Source organism: Anser cygnoides, chromosome 1, assembly GCF_040182565.1.
Source record: "Anser cygnoides isolate HZ-2024a breed goose chromosome 1, Taihu_goose_T2T_genome, whole genome shotgun sequence".
Lineage (NCBI taxonomy): Eukaryota > Metazoa > Chordata > Aves > Anseriformes > Anatidae > Anser > Anser cygnoides.
The window spans coordinates 138,049,873-138,067,516 of NC_089873.1; the positions used below are offsets into that span (position 1 = coordinate 138,049,873).

The 17,644-nt window shown below is 38.7% G+C and overlaps 1 protein-coding gene across 3 annotated transcripts in view; it reads left to right on the forward strand.

The window, feature by feature from the left end:
* The window catches only part of DHRSX (dehydrogenase/reductase X-linked), a 169,195-nt gene that overhangs the window by 35,128 nt on the left and 116,423 nt on the right, over window positions 1-17,644 (forward strand). For all 3 annotated transcript variants that reach the window (XM_066982978.1, XM_066982969.1, XM_066982965.1), the window contains 2 exons: window positions 1,944-2,051; window positions 14,914-14,982. In XM_066982978.1, coding sequence (XP_066839079.1) covers window positions 1,944-2,051; window positions 14,914-14,982 — 177 coding nt within the window. The remainder of the gene's footprint in view (window positions 1-1,943; window positions 2,052-14,913; window positions 14,983-17,644) is intronic.

The window sequence follows — 17,644 nt, forward strand, 5'->3', positions numbered from 1 at the left end:
ATAGTAGGTCTAGCTTTAAGTTCTAAGCCTAGCTATTGAAAAAAAAGTGTAGGCATTTTATGTAGAGTTTATTGTGATAAATATTTTTGGTGGAAATTGCAGGGCTGCTTATGTAACTAATTGGAAACCTTTGAAAGCTCTTGGCCAAGGTTTTTTTTAGCACAAATTATATTTATTAGGATACATAAATGCAAGAATATCACTGTAAGAGGAATTAACTTTCAAATAATTGCAAATAATTCCCACTCTACATGGATGGGAAGAATCAAGTAGTTACCTGAATAGAACAGAAATTCATGTTGAATTGTACTGGAAATAACTGTGTATTTAAGAAAAAGTGAAATCCGGGAGTTGCTATGAAGAAAGGACATTGTATCAACATTAGTTCTGTGTTTCATAACTATATGAAATATGAGCTTGTGTTATACAACAAAGCAATCCCCTGAAAACCTAGAAATCAAAATAGAAAGTCCTTTGATAGATGAAAGTCAGCATCGTTTTAACATTTGTTATCTATAACATTGCCTACAGACACTGCACTGTGGCAAAAGGAAACATTCAGCGCCGTTTCCCCTGTACAAATATCTAGCAGCTTGTTTTAAAAAGCAAACAGAGACTCACCTTGGTAGCCTAAAGACCACACGGGATTCACATGAAAGATTTGCCAACTCATCAAAAATCATATTTGATATTTGACCTAATTTATGCCAACCCCAAACAGTTAAATTAAACCACCTGCGTGACAACCTTTGCTCTCATTTGGCTGGAGCGCTCGCGGTAGAGCATGAATGTTTCCTACCAGGCTGAGTTGTGCAATCCGCACCCATGCATCCACTTGCCTTTGTGGCACTGAGGAACATGGTGTAGTGACAGGACCCAGCAGGGCAGGTTGATGGTTGGGCTCCGCCATCCTGAAGGTGTTTTCCAAGCTAGATGGTTCTAGGGCTCTCCTTCCCAGGCATCCCCACAAGGACCTCTCTGAGTGAGGTTTTTGCATCAGCCCCTCCACAATGAAGGCAAAAGCAACTCATTTTCAGCATCCATATAGGGTGTGGAGTTTCACTGCCTTTTGGCTCACTGGGAGGCTCAGTGGGAGGCAGGGGTCATAGGCTTCGCCCACCCTTGGCAGAGGGGTTAATCTTCATCTCATGAATTTGGAGCATGTGCCCTACCCAGTTGGCCACGTCTTATCCTGGGTTCAAAAGTGCTTGTGGAGGTGCAGCCTTTGTGCAGCCATCCACGGGCAGCAGAAATGTTGGCTTCGGTGGTGAAGGCCTGTGGTGGATGGGAAAAGCCGATTTGTTTTTTAATGCAAAAATTGGCTCCTCATTTCTTTGGGGGCTAGGAGCCTGCAATTTTCAACAAGTAGAGTACTCAATTATGCAATTAAATTAGGTAGACTGGCTTCTACCCTTGCTTGGACATGTCTTCTTTGGCCGAACTCCTTACTGTGTCCCCCGTGCTCCTGGTGAAGTCAACATAGGGCTCAGTCCTCTGTCATTCAGGAAGCTTGCAGGATTTTATGCTGCCAATTGAATTTTTTCCCAGTGTGCGGGAAATAAACAATCCCCAAGCTGACTTGTAACAGCTGTCGTGCTGCTCCATAACAAAGTTAAGGTAAAAATTTTGAAGGGTGGATTATTACAGGATAAAAAAAACGCATGCAAATAGAAATGAGTAACTTTTGGGTCTGAACTGGACGTTTATCTTTTGTGTCATCAACCTCAGTCTTTCGTGAGCTGCTAGTACTAGAAGATTATAGTGCAGTAGATGACGCCAAATATTCTGTACCTTCTATTTCCACACAGAGCTCGCTTTTGACGTTGTTTACTGGCCTGGATAGAGTGGTCTGTTAAGTGTGTGCCTCTTTCAAATGCATCTGAAATTCTTAATCATGTTACTACTGTGAACTAACCTTGCATTATTTCTTTTTCTTCCTATAGCTTTCCCTACACAAAATGGAAAGGTTGCTATAGTGACTGGAGGTACTAAAGGAATTGGTTACCAAACTGTGAAGCATTTGGCAAGACTTGGCATGCACGTTATAATAGGTACAGTTGTTATTTTCTTAATATTAATATATTTATTTGTGTTTCAGAAAATATATATTTTTTCTTTTAAGGAAGATTTTCTTTCCAGTATAATTGTAAATTTGGAAGGGAAAAGCTGGCGAGGGAAGGAGCAAGGTTTTTTTTCTAGCTTTTAGCACAAATAAAGGTTTGGTTTGTGTTTTGCTTTGCAAAACTTTAAAGAGAAGTTGATTTTTTTATTTTTATTTATTTTTTTGGTGAAAAACTTGGAAGACTTAAGCTATCTTATGTTAAAAGCCAGCAATTATGTCATGAAAAAGACTTTAAAATACGGGTATTACAAAGATATCTTGTGACTGATTTCCTTAACTGAGGATGAACTTGAACTTTAGGGTACACATTTTAATTAAGAGGAAAACTAATGAAAGCCTGGAAGGAATATTCCAGTGTGTAGTGGGGGATATTTGTGTTCCTTTGTATGACAGAGAAGAGGAAACCTCTGTAACTTCAAACATGTAAAAATTTCACATATACTTCTCAGCTTGTCACTGTAGGTGATCCTTGTACTCCAGGTAGGGAAAGAAGTAGCTTGAGAGGTTCGTTCGTGTCAGCCTGAGATGGGATGGGCAACTCACCTCCTGGAGGTTCCTGTTTCTCTCCATTGATTATAAGGAGTTTACAAGGTGGCTATGTTAGATTGAGAAGTCATTTAGATATCTAAAGTTAGTATGGGTTAAACCCTGTTGGAACTCCAAAAACGTCCTGAGCACAGAATTTCTTCTCTCTGCTACAGATTTAGTGAGATTTTGTTCCTATTTTCTGAAGCTTTCTGTGCTCCTACTAACTATATCTACTAAATATTTATATAATAATTTACAGAACATATATATAAATAAATAAATGAAATAAATAAATGTCTACTAAATCAGTATGTAGCCATGAATAATGATATTCTTGACACACTGTATTTTGCTCCCTTATTCTTTCCTTAACTAGATTTCTACATTTCTTCTTTAACTTTTACACCATAAGGTCACTGAAGGTCAGTATTTCGTAACACAGTAGCGAGCTAGTGATGACATTTTATTTAGCTTTTATACAGAACAGGATCTCTCTAAGGTTTTGTATACACATCTTTTGAAAAAAAAAACAACAAACAAACAACAAAAAACAAGCACATAGTGGCCATGTATTATTCTCAGTGCTGTGGAGTTAGTAACACTAATGGACTTGCCCTGGAAACGTACAGGTGTAATGTAGAATACCACTTACTCATACATGTTTTAATAGATGTGTCAAAACCAAGCAACTGCAAAATACAAACAGATGCTGCTATACGTAGCTAGATGATAGATGTAGCTAATGTCAGCATTAATATTTCACTAAAGAAGTATCTTTTCATGTTAAAGGTGGACTGGAGAAATGGACTCAGTTGGAAAACAAAAAGGCCAATTTTCTTTTCTTTGCATAGTGTCATGGAAGTGTAGAACATTGCTACTTCTTTGAAGACTTACTTTACATCATTTAATGTTTAATGTTTAGTAGGTTTCACAATTCAAAGTGAGATCTTAGGGAAAATTAAGGGTATATTTATTTACAGAATTTTTAAATAAACTGATTTTGCCCACTCATAATCACCTTAGTATAGATTTCATTTACTCACACCCATACTCTTACAAGCCCCAACATGTGTGTGCGCAAGTGGTCTGGTGAGCATCACTTGTCTGCAGTGTGGGACTAGGCATGTCAGCTGCCGAGTGTTCATCCTGGCTTTGTGGTCCTTGATCGGAAATGACAAGGTAGTTTACAGACAGATCCTTTATGCCCTTCAGGATTCATCAGCTCTTAGTCTGTCTTTCTTTGTTTGGGGTATACAGACTATATCTGGGCTAGCAGGAAAAGTAATGGTATAGGTGATATGCCACAACATTGTTGCTGTCTTCCTGGCATCAGAATGCATGGTCATCTGCTGGCAAGTCTAGACATACACGACACAGGAGCAGTGTCCTTGAAACGTGTCCTTTATTATCAAAAAAGGACGTTCTTTTAACTCTTTGCTCTGATGTTTCTTCTGGTGCTTGCAGACGCACACATTTCCATTCGCTCTTAATTTGTACCAACCTTAATATTTGCATTATGAATCTCTAGAAATGTAAATTAATGAAATTAATTATAGGAAGCATTTGATGAGTAAGAATTTCAACTGATTTAATTCTTTCAGCCAAACTCTGACCTAAACACTGAGTCTGGTGAGTCAGAGACATCTCCTTTGCCTGTGAAATTCTTCAGAGCAAGGAAGCCCTGTCAGTAGAATGGATAGTCGCAGGGTTTGTTCCAGCTGCAAGGTTAAAACAGTCTCAAAAGCACATTAAATGCAATGACCTTCCATCCTTGTTGCTAACTGTAGGCCCCAAGTGTCCAGAGTATGCTTAAAATACCTCTTGTTACATTAGCACGTTCAGCTTCAGGCCACACAAGCAAAGCTTTAAACCTCAAGTAAGACAGCAAGTGTGCTCAAGTTTTCTATTGTAGGAGTTTTCACTGTATGTTTGTATGTAAGCATGAACATATGTGAAAAAAGTGTGGATGTTAGGTGAATTTGGGCTCTGAAGGAGGATCAGGCTCACATTTAGCTCATGGTCAATTTTGCCCATTCACTGAAGGCTTTTCTCCTATTGCAGGGACTAAGTAATGGGAATGTTTAGCAATAAAGAATGATATACCTGCAGCGGGCAAATGAGTCAAACCCAAAAATCTTATGTGAAGATGATTCACCACTTGTGATGGATGTGATTTTGACTCCATTTCATGTTTTAGAGGAGTCAATGTTTGAAATAACTTGCTTTTAAATCCCATCTACCAGTGGAACAAGCGAAACAAATAAGTGGAAAGTATTCTACCTTGCGGAATATGAATAGTCACCGTGTAAAAAGGCAATGGTTTCCCTTAAAGCATTTTCAGCAAGCAGTTACACTGTGCTTTTACAGCTTCTTACTTTCCAGTCCCAGCACGGCTGCACAAGACTCCTTTCTCCCACCAATGGTCTCTCTCTGCAGATGCTACTAGCCCAGCCCTCAGTCTCTTGATGGGAAAAAGGTCAGCGTGAGTGCTGAAATGATGAAAGGAATTTTCTACAGGTTAGTTTGTTAGATTTCATTGCTGCTTTTTGCAACACTGTGAAAGCATTGCTCACAGTGAGCAGGGCTTTTACTGCAGGAGAAATCTGGGACCCCTGGCAAGGCAAGCTACTGCCACTGGTGGGCTTTTGGAGTCAACCGTGCCAGGAGTTTGTGCTCCCTGTTACCCAATTTGTTACTTAATAAATAAGCTTGCATTTTCTTCTTCAGATGAGGCAAATGACAAGTCATTTTTGTTGTCTATTTGTCAGGAGCTGATACTAAAGATGGTGTTTTGTATGGAATTCCAAATACATATGCTCTTAACAATAAGGACATCAAAAATCAAGGTGCCCCAGTCATTGTTATGACCACCATCCTGGTTCAGTTCTGATTCACAGTGATGGCCACAGTTTTGTGAGTCTGAATTTAGATTGATTAGAAGCATAAATTCTTTGTATCCCTTCCATCCTTCATCACTGGAGTGAATGCATGTTAAAAATACTGACTTTAAAAAGGAGAGTTTCAGTTTGTTCCCTCCCACCCCTGAAAATTAATGAAGGAAAACTGGGGGGAAAAAAGGTGTGGCAATGTCTAGCATAGAAGCTTGATATTTTTGTCTGTAAATGGTGAATGAAAATCAAAAGATTTCCATCTTGACAATGTTATACATGTGCTGCTTGTTATAAAACACCAGGTTCAGGGCAGTGTAATCAGTCTTCAGTGTCTGAGTATATCAGTGTCACAATTTTCTAAGACAATCTCACATTCTGAAGGAAACAGTCTCATTATATACATAAATATATGTATATATTCAAGTGATTTATCTGAGCAATGAAATTTTGGCGTAAATAAATGTACTTCATAGCCAGACTCAGCGCTTCTTTGTGACCTCTGTAAGCCCTACAAGAGACCAAGAAGGAGATATTTCTGTCATCTCTTTCATTCACATTAGTTTCCAGTTTTCAGGCTGGACTCTCTGCACTACATATCAGACAATTCTCATATGATATAATACTACAAAGTAACTTTATAAGGATAATTAAACCCTATCAAGATGGTAAAATTATTCATTATCAAAGACAGTTTGATTTAATTTCAATTACTGAAATTTTATATGGGATACTTTAATAGTCTTTTCTTACTGTAGACAGATGTATGAGATGCTTGAGTATTTTTAATTTTAATACCACTCCAGTATCTTATATGTCCCATGCATAGCCCAGAGGACTGACTGCAGCTGAGAGTTCAGAAATCCTAAGTATATGTCTTGGGAAACCTGGTTGATTAATATTTGCAGAATATCTTGAAAATACCTATCATGGGACAAAGGTATTCTCTGGATATCAGATGATAAAACGGCAACAGAGGATTGACCAAATTTGTTGGTTATTATTATAACTACACACACTGATTACCTGTGCAATTAAGCCTGGGCGGCTTAATTAAGTAAGCATAAGCGAGGGAAAAGGAAAAGCCACTTGCCATGAACACAAGGCAAAATAGAATCATTAAGGTTGGAAAAGACCTCCAAGATCATCTGGTCCAACCATCCCCCTACCACCAATATCACCCACTAAACCATGTCCCTAAGCACCACGTCCAACCTTTCCTTAAACACCCCCAGGAATGGTGATGCCACCACCTCCCTGGGCAACCCGTCCCAATGCCTGACCGCTCTTTCTGAGAAGAAATGTCTCCTAATTTCCAACCTGAACCTCCCCTGGGGCAACTTGAGGCCATTCCCTCTAGTCCTATCGCTAGTTATCTGTGAGAAGAGGCCGACCCCTAACTCCCCACACCTTCCTTTCAGGTAGCTGTAGAGAACACTAAGGTCTCCCCTGAGCCTCCTCTTCTCCAGACTAAAGAACCCCAGTTCCCTCAGCCGCTCCTCCTTGTGTTCCAGGCCCTTCACCAGCTTTGTAGCCCTTCTCTGGACACGCTCCAGGGCCTCGATGTCCTTCTTGTAGTGAGGGGCCCAAAGCTGAACACAGTACTTGAGGTGCAGCCTCACCAAAGCTGAAATATACCATATAATTCAGCTATTATACATGTATATATATATATGTACATACATATATAATATACCAATACTATAAACGATTAGTCTTACGGCTGATAAGCAACAGTCAGGGAAGCTGTCGACCTTGCATGTTCTCTGTCACAACGCTGGATGTCTCCTTCACCAGGCAGCACCCCAGGCCAGCCATCAGGAGCTACCCTGAGCTCGAGTTGGGGAGCTGCTTTTACAGGGCCGTGACTTTCAGTTGTCTGACTGACCTGCTAATACAAGTGTCTCAGGTGTGTTTCTATAAGGCTGCTGCTCCATGAACAGCTGCACTGTTTGCTGTGTGTCTGCTGTTGGTTGAACAGTCTGTTGATATCCCTGAGGACGTTGTCTAGACCGTTCTTGAGTGACTGAGTGGGTCAACACAACTGTGAATTGCTTGTGAGCAGTCCATTGATATCTTTAAGGACTACCACGTGATAAATCACAGATTTCTCAGTGTAAGTTGGTGCTGGAAGCAAATTTCATGAGCACTCTTTTGTCCTGTTGTCACATGCCATACCTGAGGAAAGGAGCATCTCACCACACTATCAAACAGCAGTTATGCAGTATATTTTATGTTAGAGTTTGGAACAATTAAAACCAAGGTCAATTTGTAAAACAGACTGAGAGCCTAGATATGACAGTTCTGGTGTTTGTATAAAAGAAAACTACGCAGAGTTAGTAACTCCCAGTCAAGGGGTTTTCAAACAGTCCCAGCACTCTGAGCAAACTGAAATACTTCTCATGTCCGCTTAGTATTTTCCTGTCCGTTAGTATTTTATCTACTAACCTTCAGTGCTGGAGCTGCGTGGCTCTTAATCTTGGTTTATTTTATTTTATTGGAACTTTGTTTTTAAAATTCTTGACTTCAGGTTATTTCAGTTTGTGTTCATACATTTCAAAATAATCTTAAAGCAAATTAGCCAAGCCGAAACGCCCAATTTGAAGACCGTGTCATATCTTACTGCATGTGAATTTTTGTAATAAATTAGACTTCAAGTTCTGATCAGTCCTCAAAAATTAACTATGCTGAGGGAGTAAAAGAAACAACTGGGATTCATTAGTTCTAGATTTCCTATAACACTTAGTAAAATATAGTTTGTTGTTGTTTTGTTTTTTTATCATAAAACTAGTAAGTATGCAAAATAAGCAGCTAAAAAGATACAGTGTTTATGAATAGTATGGTGATTATTATGAACTGTGTAGAAATAAAATACCACCCATTAGAAAAGAAATAAGCCACTGTGATTAAAAACAAAGTTTCTCAATAGAATAAAAGCATTTCGGGACTACTATCTTTTGCATTGAATCTTAACACATCCTTAATGTAGTAGAAGCGTAAGGTGAGCAAATGTGCTTGGTAGGCATTTTTAGGAAGAACATTTTGGATAGTCCAGTGAATATGAAAAAAATCACAGGCATTATAATAGACACAAAATTAAATATGTGATGATAAACTTTGAAAGAGTCACTGCAGTTTTTCTTATCATGGTAATTCGAACAGCTGTTGAATTAATTTAATTTTGATTTTCAAAATCTTTTGTCAAGGCTTATGCCAAAAGATTTTAAAGTTGATAAGAGATAGATCTCCTGTAGATTAGTATCTGATTAGAAGCCAAATAAACAACATCTAGGAATGATTCAACTTTGGGATGGAGCAAAGGGACTCCTGATCCTGTAGATGTGTGTTCAGTATATTTATAAAAAGTACAGAAAAAGGCTAAACAGTGAGATGATACATTTTGTGCAAATGTGTTTAGGACAGTCAAACTAATTGGACTACTCATTATTAAGGGATTTGAACATCTGACACACCAGGAGAGGCTGAGAAAGCTGGGACTGTTCAGTCTGGAGAGGGAAAGGCTCAGGGGAACCTTAAATGTGTGTATAAATACCTGACAGGGGTAGTAGAGAAGATGAAACCATGCACATCCCAGCAGTGCCAAGTGACAGGACAAGATGCAATGCACACAAAATGAACCACAGAAAAATCAATTTAAGCATATGAAAACACTTTTTTTTTTTTTTTTTTTTTTTTGCCTCGAGGGTGGTCAAACACTGGCACAGGTCTCCCATAGAGGTGGTGGAGTCTCCAGCCTTGGAGATGCTTGAAGCCTGACGGGACACAGCCCTGAGCAACCTGCTGTAGCTGACCTTGCTCTGAACAGAGGGTGGGACTGGAGGGTATCCAGAGGTGCCTTCCTGCCTCAGCCATGCTGTGAGCTTGTGAAATCCTAACTACCATGAAAAACATTGAAGAATCTCATAATGTTGAATGACTGGGTGATGACAGCATGGGTAAATACTGAGACTCAGTAAATGCAAATACTGCATATGAGGAAAGCCAACCACAGCTGTATATTTACAAGAATAGGATCCAAATTAACTACTACCACTCCAAAAATAACAATAATAAGAAAATAATTTGTGATTTACTGTTGAAAGTTCTCTGTAAAACATCTTCAATATTCAATGCCAGTAAAAAAGGCAAATAAAATCTTATTACTTAGCAGGAAAGAAAACAAAAACAAGATGTGAAGTGTCCTCTTCCTTTGTAGAAATCATTGTTTGAGCTTGTTGTGAATACTCAAAAGGAGCCTGGTAGAACTGGAAAAAAGCAGAGAAGGATGATGAGGAATATGGGATGGCTCTGTGTAAGGTGGGGCTAATAAACAAAGGTTCTTCCGCTTGCAAACAGATGACTGAGGTGTGATATCATAAAGGCTTATATAATTATGAGTGTTACAGAGAAAGTGAATAAGAAGTGGTTATTTTCTCTCTATTATACACAAAGTAGCGAACATCCAACAATTTAAAAAGAGGAACAACTGAAGTACGACCTTTCTAATCCAATTAAATGTGTCATTAAATCACAGACTTTGTTGTCCCAGAACACTTTGGAGGCCAAGTGCTTGAATGAATTGAAAATGCGATGAGATGATGAAGTGGAGGGTAGGTTCACAGAGAGGCTAGGAGTGACCTTTGATTCAGGAAACCTCTTAAACTACTTGCTGCTGGAATGGTGTATCAGAAAACTTCACTCTAGTTTTAATGCTGACACTGACACTTTTTTCAGCACCTGCTACAGGTCGTTGTTGGAAACAGCACTTTTCTGGTTGTATCTCTGGTTTGATAAACAGGGGCATTCTCATCTTCTCTTGGACGAGTTGGGGTTGCTGAAACTTAGGGCAAGAATGATGATTTGTTTTCTGTTTGCAGACTGACCTCCTCCTCCTTACTCAGTTTTGCTTCTTTTCTCAAAAGCACGCTCACAGCGACATTTTTGCCCTTCATGTCAAAAAGGCATGTATTAAATCATGAGTGCTGTACAATGAGCTGGGTGACAAAGGCCATGTGGTACGTCTAGACATAAGGAAGCTGTGTGTCACTTTCTCAATGCCTTTTTGTACCAGGACACATCCTTATACCTGACTTTATTGAATAACAAATTAATGACTTGGAAATTTCATGGGTGAGACCTATATTCCTTTTTTTTATATTCCTTTTTCCTAAGCAAGATGTTTTTTATACAAGACTTTACAGATTTCTCATCATTAGAGCTTTTGGGGGGCAGTTATTTGTCTCTCAGAGGCACTGTTATGCAGTGCCATGCACACTCACAAAATCAAAATCTTTATACTACTAGCTGGTGTGGCTTTTTTATTTTTTTATTTTTTCTGGAGACTTTGGGTTCTCTTGCAAGCCCAGTCTTCTGGCCTGTGCTCCACTTGGATCAGTTCCCTTCAGTCATAATGAGGATTATGCTACTCTGAGGAGACTCCTTAATTCAAATTCACATTTGGAACCTCTTGTGTGTTCTGTTACACAAAGACACCTAACCATCACCGTGTGTAACTTCTTAATCGTATGGTATACCAAGTTTATTACCATACTACCAAGCTTCTCCTGGCAATGTGCATATGCATTAGAGTTTGTGGACACCACTTCTAAACTTGGATTACTTGAAGTGATCGGTGAATATCTTTGCATTATACCTACCACATCTGCAAGTCAACTTTCCTGCTACCCTCCCATCAGAGAGCCAAGCATTGGCTCCCCCCTTCTTTCCGAAACACCATAGCCAAAGTGGGGCAGTGGGGAGGGCCACAGGGCAGGCTGCTAACCCTGAAAAGCTATTTAGTTTTAGAGATTAACTGCTATATAATTATGGCTAAATAAGAAAAGGGGGTTGCTGCCAGTTGAGAGCCACGCTGCGGCAAAGGGTGGCCCTCAACCTCCAGGCTGGAGGGGCTGGACGTTTCTCTGATCTGCTGTGTCCTGGGTATTTTGGATTTGCTCAGTGTCCATTTCAGGAGCTTTTTATTTGTGTTTTGGTTTTGTGTTCATTTGTTGAAAGTCATGAAATTCTCCCTTTGCTAACTCTGGCTTTTAAAATTTGTGTTTTTATTCTTTCCGGGCAATCTTAAACTTCACAGGCTGTATTGTTGTTCATAGATTATTCTAAATGTCTTTCTAGTGCATTGCAGTGCATTCCCTTCAAAGGTCAAGATGGCAAATTCCCATTTCTATTAAAAAAAATGCAAAAAGCCTTGCTTTTTGTCAGAATCAATTTTGTACATTAGTTATGAGTTATCAGTGATTAGTAATTATTGTTTTGGAGATATTTTCACCTTCTAAGGAATTAAGAATATTTTATAAAGAACACATGTAAATATATTAGTACCCCTTAACTAGCAACAGTGTAAGTGTTTCTGTAATGTACAAAAACATTCATCCATGCTAGGCTTCTGAGGGCTGTATTTTTGCCATCCTTATTCAGGCTGAGCAATACTCTGTGACAGTTCTATTGAAATCCCCGAAACAACTTTCAGAGTTAGAATCTACTTAAACTGATTAAGATGACAGAGTCTGACCTTTAGGGTAAGATCCAAAGCCTCCTACTGCTGATAAGATTTTTTCTGTGTACTTCTGTGGTGTCTTCAATTCAATGTGCTTTGACTTGTGACATTTGTGTAGAAAAATGTTGAAGAGGAGAGTCAATTTTTTTGACTAAAAGTTGTATTTGAATGTATCTCTCTCTCTCTTTTTTTTTTTTTTTTCCCAATACGACTGGTATTTTGCTAAGAACTAGAATTTTTAATGCTATTAATATGATATCTCTTTTTATACAGATGCATCCATTCAGACTGGAATTTATTTTTGTTTTATTTTCAGAGTTGGTTGTAGTCAGTGTTATTATTGAATCAGTCTCACCTGAATTATTGACTATTCTATGGGGACAGAGAAGGAAAGCATCAGACAGGGCACTGAACAGCTTGCATAAACAATTCTTGAGACAACCGTACGCATTTTGAGCTCCCAATAGACACTTTAAATTTGCAAGAAAAGCACGATTATTACAGTTTTAGGTACTTCCACGATCTAAGCTCTCAAGACATCGAATCCCTTCTTCTTAAAGCTTTTGTTCAGATTCCCTCACTGCATAAAAGCATGATCTATCTTCACCTTCCCATCCTCCTCTCCACTTGAATCCAGGGTAGGCAGAGCTTACTCTACAGATGCTATTGAGCTTAAAATGGATACATTCTGGCTTGGATAAATATGGCACATTGAGCATACAAAAAATATGGTGAATCATCGGCAAAAAGTCAAGCAAAGATGATTCTCCTGTATATCACAAAGTTTTTCTAAACAGTTGTTACAAATACACTACTGAGAATCTAAAATACCTGACGTTGGTAAGAATTTGACCTTCATTTAATAAAACACGACCCGGCTTAGTTTAGAGCACTCTACTCCTGTTTAGCGTGGTTGGAAGTTGTGCCCTTCAGTGAATCATTTACATCAAAAAGATACACAGATTTTGTTTGATTTTTGCCAACCTAAAGGCAATTGTGGTAGCTTGTTGACTTAAAAAGTATTTTTTTAACTTAAAATAATTAATGTAGAACTGAAAAGGAGGCTGCTCTTTTTCATGCTTACTATTTACTTTGCTTAGAGGATCCCACAAGGATATACTTGAAGAGAAGCGGTGCAACCTGTCCCTTTCTTCTTCCACCCATCCTCAGCAAGGGGATACTGATCCCCTTAAGCAAGATCAGAGGTGTAGATCACTCTCCCAGTCCTATAGTATCTTTGTGATACTTGTCTTTGAACTTTTTTGTAAGGATTTTGATAATTTGTTCAATCTCCTTATTCTTTCTTACAGAATTTTCTTTGAAAGAAGTATTTCAAAAGCCTCAATCGCAGTAGCAGCTTTCACTGAGGCTGTTTCAATTTTACAGTACTTAAGCTTCAGAATCTAGTTTTCAAACTCTCTGTTGAATCAGGCTGGAAACAGACATTTGAAGTGACTGTTTAGCAAAATAATTATTTTATCCCAGTGGTCTAGAATTAAAAAACATGCAAATATGAATAAAATGAGCTCATTTGGAGGGCACTGAGCTTTAATGAATAACCATTTATATAACAGCAAAATAAAGCAAATTAAAATCTGTTGAGAACACAAGCTCTCTTATAAGAAAAAATTAAGTGAACATACTGAGAGTTAAAGACACTGGAGGCTTAATAAGTGTGTTCACTGAACGAGGAGTGCTGAATGAAAGAGGAATCGCATCAGACCTTCACAGAGTTGGCACCAAACTATTTTTGTTTCCCAAAACAACACTATTATCTGGTGTTACAACACACTGAGCTTGAAACCTTACTCTACTAAATCACTTTGGGTGAAACAGTGAGGAAAACCAATCCTTCGCCTATCATCCTTGTGCCCAGATTTCCCCGGAGGTGGCAGTTTCACTGGGGGGGGGGGGGGGGTTATTGACAGTGCATCTGTATCTGGAAATTAGCATCAAGCTGAACATTTCTGTTCTTTAAAGACTTGTATGGCTTTAAGCAAAACAAACAAACAAAAAAACCCCCACAAATGTCTGCTTTGTTGTTTTTGTTTGTTTGCTTGTTTGTTTGGTTTTTAATTCTTATTCTTTCTTGGTCAGTCTGAGCAGTATAATTCCAGAGTTAATGTACTTTATAAAGAACAGTTATAGGCCAGTGTGATCCTAGGTTTTCTGTGAGTATTCTCTTCAGTATCTGAAATGTTAGATTTCTTTATTTTGGCTACATTTATGTAAATGTCGAGTCTTCTTGCCTATCATCAAGACAAAGATATATATTACCTTCAGATATCAGTGTTGCAAATCATTGTTTTTACTGCTCAAATACAGACGCACAGCAAAATTGCTAAACAAATGTCAGATAATTACTAACTGTCCACCTCAGCTGAATGGCACAAAAGGCATTTATTTGATGCTTAATCATATTTTCTGTTAGTACTGGTAAAACTTTTCCTGAGCATTCAGAACAGGTTAGCAGGGCCTTTCCTCCAGCTGTGAAGTTCTTCATTTTGGAAAGAGCAGAGGGAGGTCCACTCTCACCTACAGTAAAGCTTTTTTAGAGTCTGGATGTGATATAATTCATGTGGCTCACAGATTTACATTTACATTCCGCTGTTCCAGCCAGCAGGTGGTCATAGCTTGCATGAATAAATGAGATGAACAAGCAGAACTCATGTGAACAGCAGGGCATTTGTACAGAGCTCTTTAGAGACCTCTGCTGCTCTGACAACAATGAATCACACATTTTCACTTAAAACTCATAACTGGTTTTACACTGTGGTTAACCTGTAATGATAGCAGGCATATATTCACTGTCCTTAAGTTGTTTGCATCACTAATTTTGTGTTTCTGTATTGTGACAGCTGGAAACAGCGAGAGTGAGGGCCAAGAAGCGGTGAGGAAAATAAAAGAAGAAACTTTGACTGGAGAAGGTAACATACTACATCCTTTTCTTTATTCCTGTATTGTTGCCGAAGCTTCTCTTATATAAGATCACCTTGTGTATCATTAAAGTTTTCTAGTTTTGAGAAATTAATTCTTCAATCTGACACAGGATTAAGATATTTCTGTTAAAATGCACTTGATTTCCTCATTGTAGGTCATTGCAAAAGAGCTGGCTGCACGTTACTGTCTGTGTGTGTGTGTGCGTGCATGTGCACAATGGTTTAATGACTGAGCAGAAAATCAGAACAGTAGTCATTTTTACTAAGGAGAGGATGACAGCAAGTTAGAGTGGGTGCACTCTTCTTCATTGCTGGCCTTGCCCGTCACGGTGTTTATGATCCCATAAAAAGGGTGATTTTTTGAAGATGTTCCTAAAAGAACTGGGCTGCCCAAATGTACTATTTGATGCATGGCTAAGGCTTATAATCCATCATGACAGTCTTTTTTTTTTTTTCATATATGGACCTTTCATATAAAGCCAAAATTCTTGCGTTTTTGTGGTTCTTTTGGGTTTGTTGTGTTTTAATCTGATGAGAGATCATGTTGAGAGAGGCATAAGGAGAGCAGAGCTTCATATCTGAGAGAAAGCATATTGCAAATATCTGCTGTGTGATTATAACTTGCAATTTATGATGGAGGTTAGTGCATCTAATATTTTCATCTCTTGGATTCCTTGGGTGTAGTTCCTAGTAGTGTGTGATGATTCACTGCTGCCACTTTGATGTATCATTTTTGGCAAAATAATAGAGCAGTGTTGGTACTCCACCCTATTTAGGATCTTCATGGCTTCTTCTGAGATCTGATTCTGTTTTTGTGCCTCTAATAATTACTGTTATGATGATCAAAATAAGTTAATTATTGTGTAAAAAAAAACCTTTCATTAAGATTTATCTTTTGACTTAAATAAATGTGCACCCATCATAGCCTCCGGATACATGTATGCTAGTTAAAAGCATCATAAATTAAGGCATAGTCAGAAGGATCATGAAAGGAAAAAGGTAATTATTACATCATTTAAATCTTTTGCTGGAAGTTTCTGTACAGAAACCAAAAACATTTGGAATTAATTACATCACATGACCCACATGAAGTCAAATAAACCAGGTTCTGCCTTGTTTTCTCACATCTCTGTGACAGCAGACCTTTCCAGCATCATAGGCTTACCTGATTGTTCTGAACAAAGTAAGCTTTAAACTTCAGTTAGAAACTTTGTCAAGATATAGCTGGCAGGTGGAGGAAAATTAAATTGCATATAATGTTGACTGAAGTTGTTCCTCACAATAATTACGATGACTGAGGCTTTAGTAGATTCAGGACCTGATAGACTTAGCCTAAAACAAACTAGAAGAGTATAACCTTTGCAGAATGTGTCTCTGATTGGGTGATATTTATATTTGTAAGTGCATTACTGTACAAAGGACTCAAGTCTGGGAAGCAGTCCTGTGCTATTGCTGCTCATAATCTGTGCATTGTTGAAATATGTGTGCAGGTATTGTGCAGGACTAGCCTGTGAAAACACACCACCTTTCCAAAGGCAACAGTTCAATGTCTGTTTAGTCGCTGCATTAAAACATGATCAGTTACCTTGACCGTTTCCTTTTTTTGAGCACTTTCAGTATACATTATACGGGTTATACAGTAAAACAGAGCAAGAGACCTTGTCCTCTCCTTATTGCCTCCCTGAACAACATGCCGCACAAACGTCACCAGAGACAGCTCTGGGAAAAGGTCAGGCTTGTTGAATGCGTGTAATTACAGTGTTTTCAAGGCGATGCCATCCTTCTACTTCTTGGCCCACTGTCTGCCTGGGGCTCTGTCTGCTATCTAAAGGTAAGTAGTTTTACTTGACATAATTTGCACTCACTTCAGGGACAAGTGAGATTCAAAGGATGTACATAAATGGTTCCTATGAGGTAGCCGATGAGCAGTAATGTGTTAACAGCTTTAGAGGAGGATGGTGGATAATAACATGGCTATGCACAGAGGTTATGTTTTTTTTGCAGCAGCATCACGGCAAGACATGAAGAGGGGGCTGGTAACATTTTTGAATAGAAGGAAGCAGGAAGCCTGATTTCCTATGCTGGAAGCATTAAAACTACAGCCAGTGCAACAAAGATGGAAAAGAGTTGGAGAGAGAGGCAGTTGTGGCAGTTCCTCTACAAGGTGGCAATGCTAAAGGGACAAAGAAAATCTAAGCAACGTGTCACATCACCTCTTCCTACCACCCACCCTCTCCCATGGTACTATACCAGAAGCCTTCTTGGTTCCTCTTTCCCTACTTCTGTTAACTCAAGGGTTTTCTCAACTGCCTCCTCTAAGACAAAGCAGTTGAAGCCATCAGATATCCAGAACAGACCAGGAGAAGTGCTGCATTATCATTATTATCAATAATCACATGGACGCTGTTTCCAAAAGGCCCAGGGCAACAGATTGCTATGTTCTGAATCGTAAAGCTTTGGAGAAGCCAAAGTGATGTGGGCATTTATCTTGCTTCCATTTATTAAATTGGGAACACGTACTGTTAATAGTAGTAATTATATGGCTGGGAAAATTGTTGATGGTTAGGAATTGCCACAGATATTCTAATTGTGTAAGTTTTGATTGTATGCATAAGGCGTGTCTGTATTAGTGCATTAGTTCATATCAGGA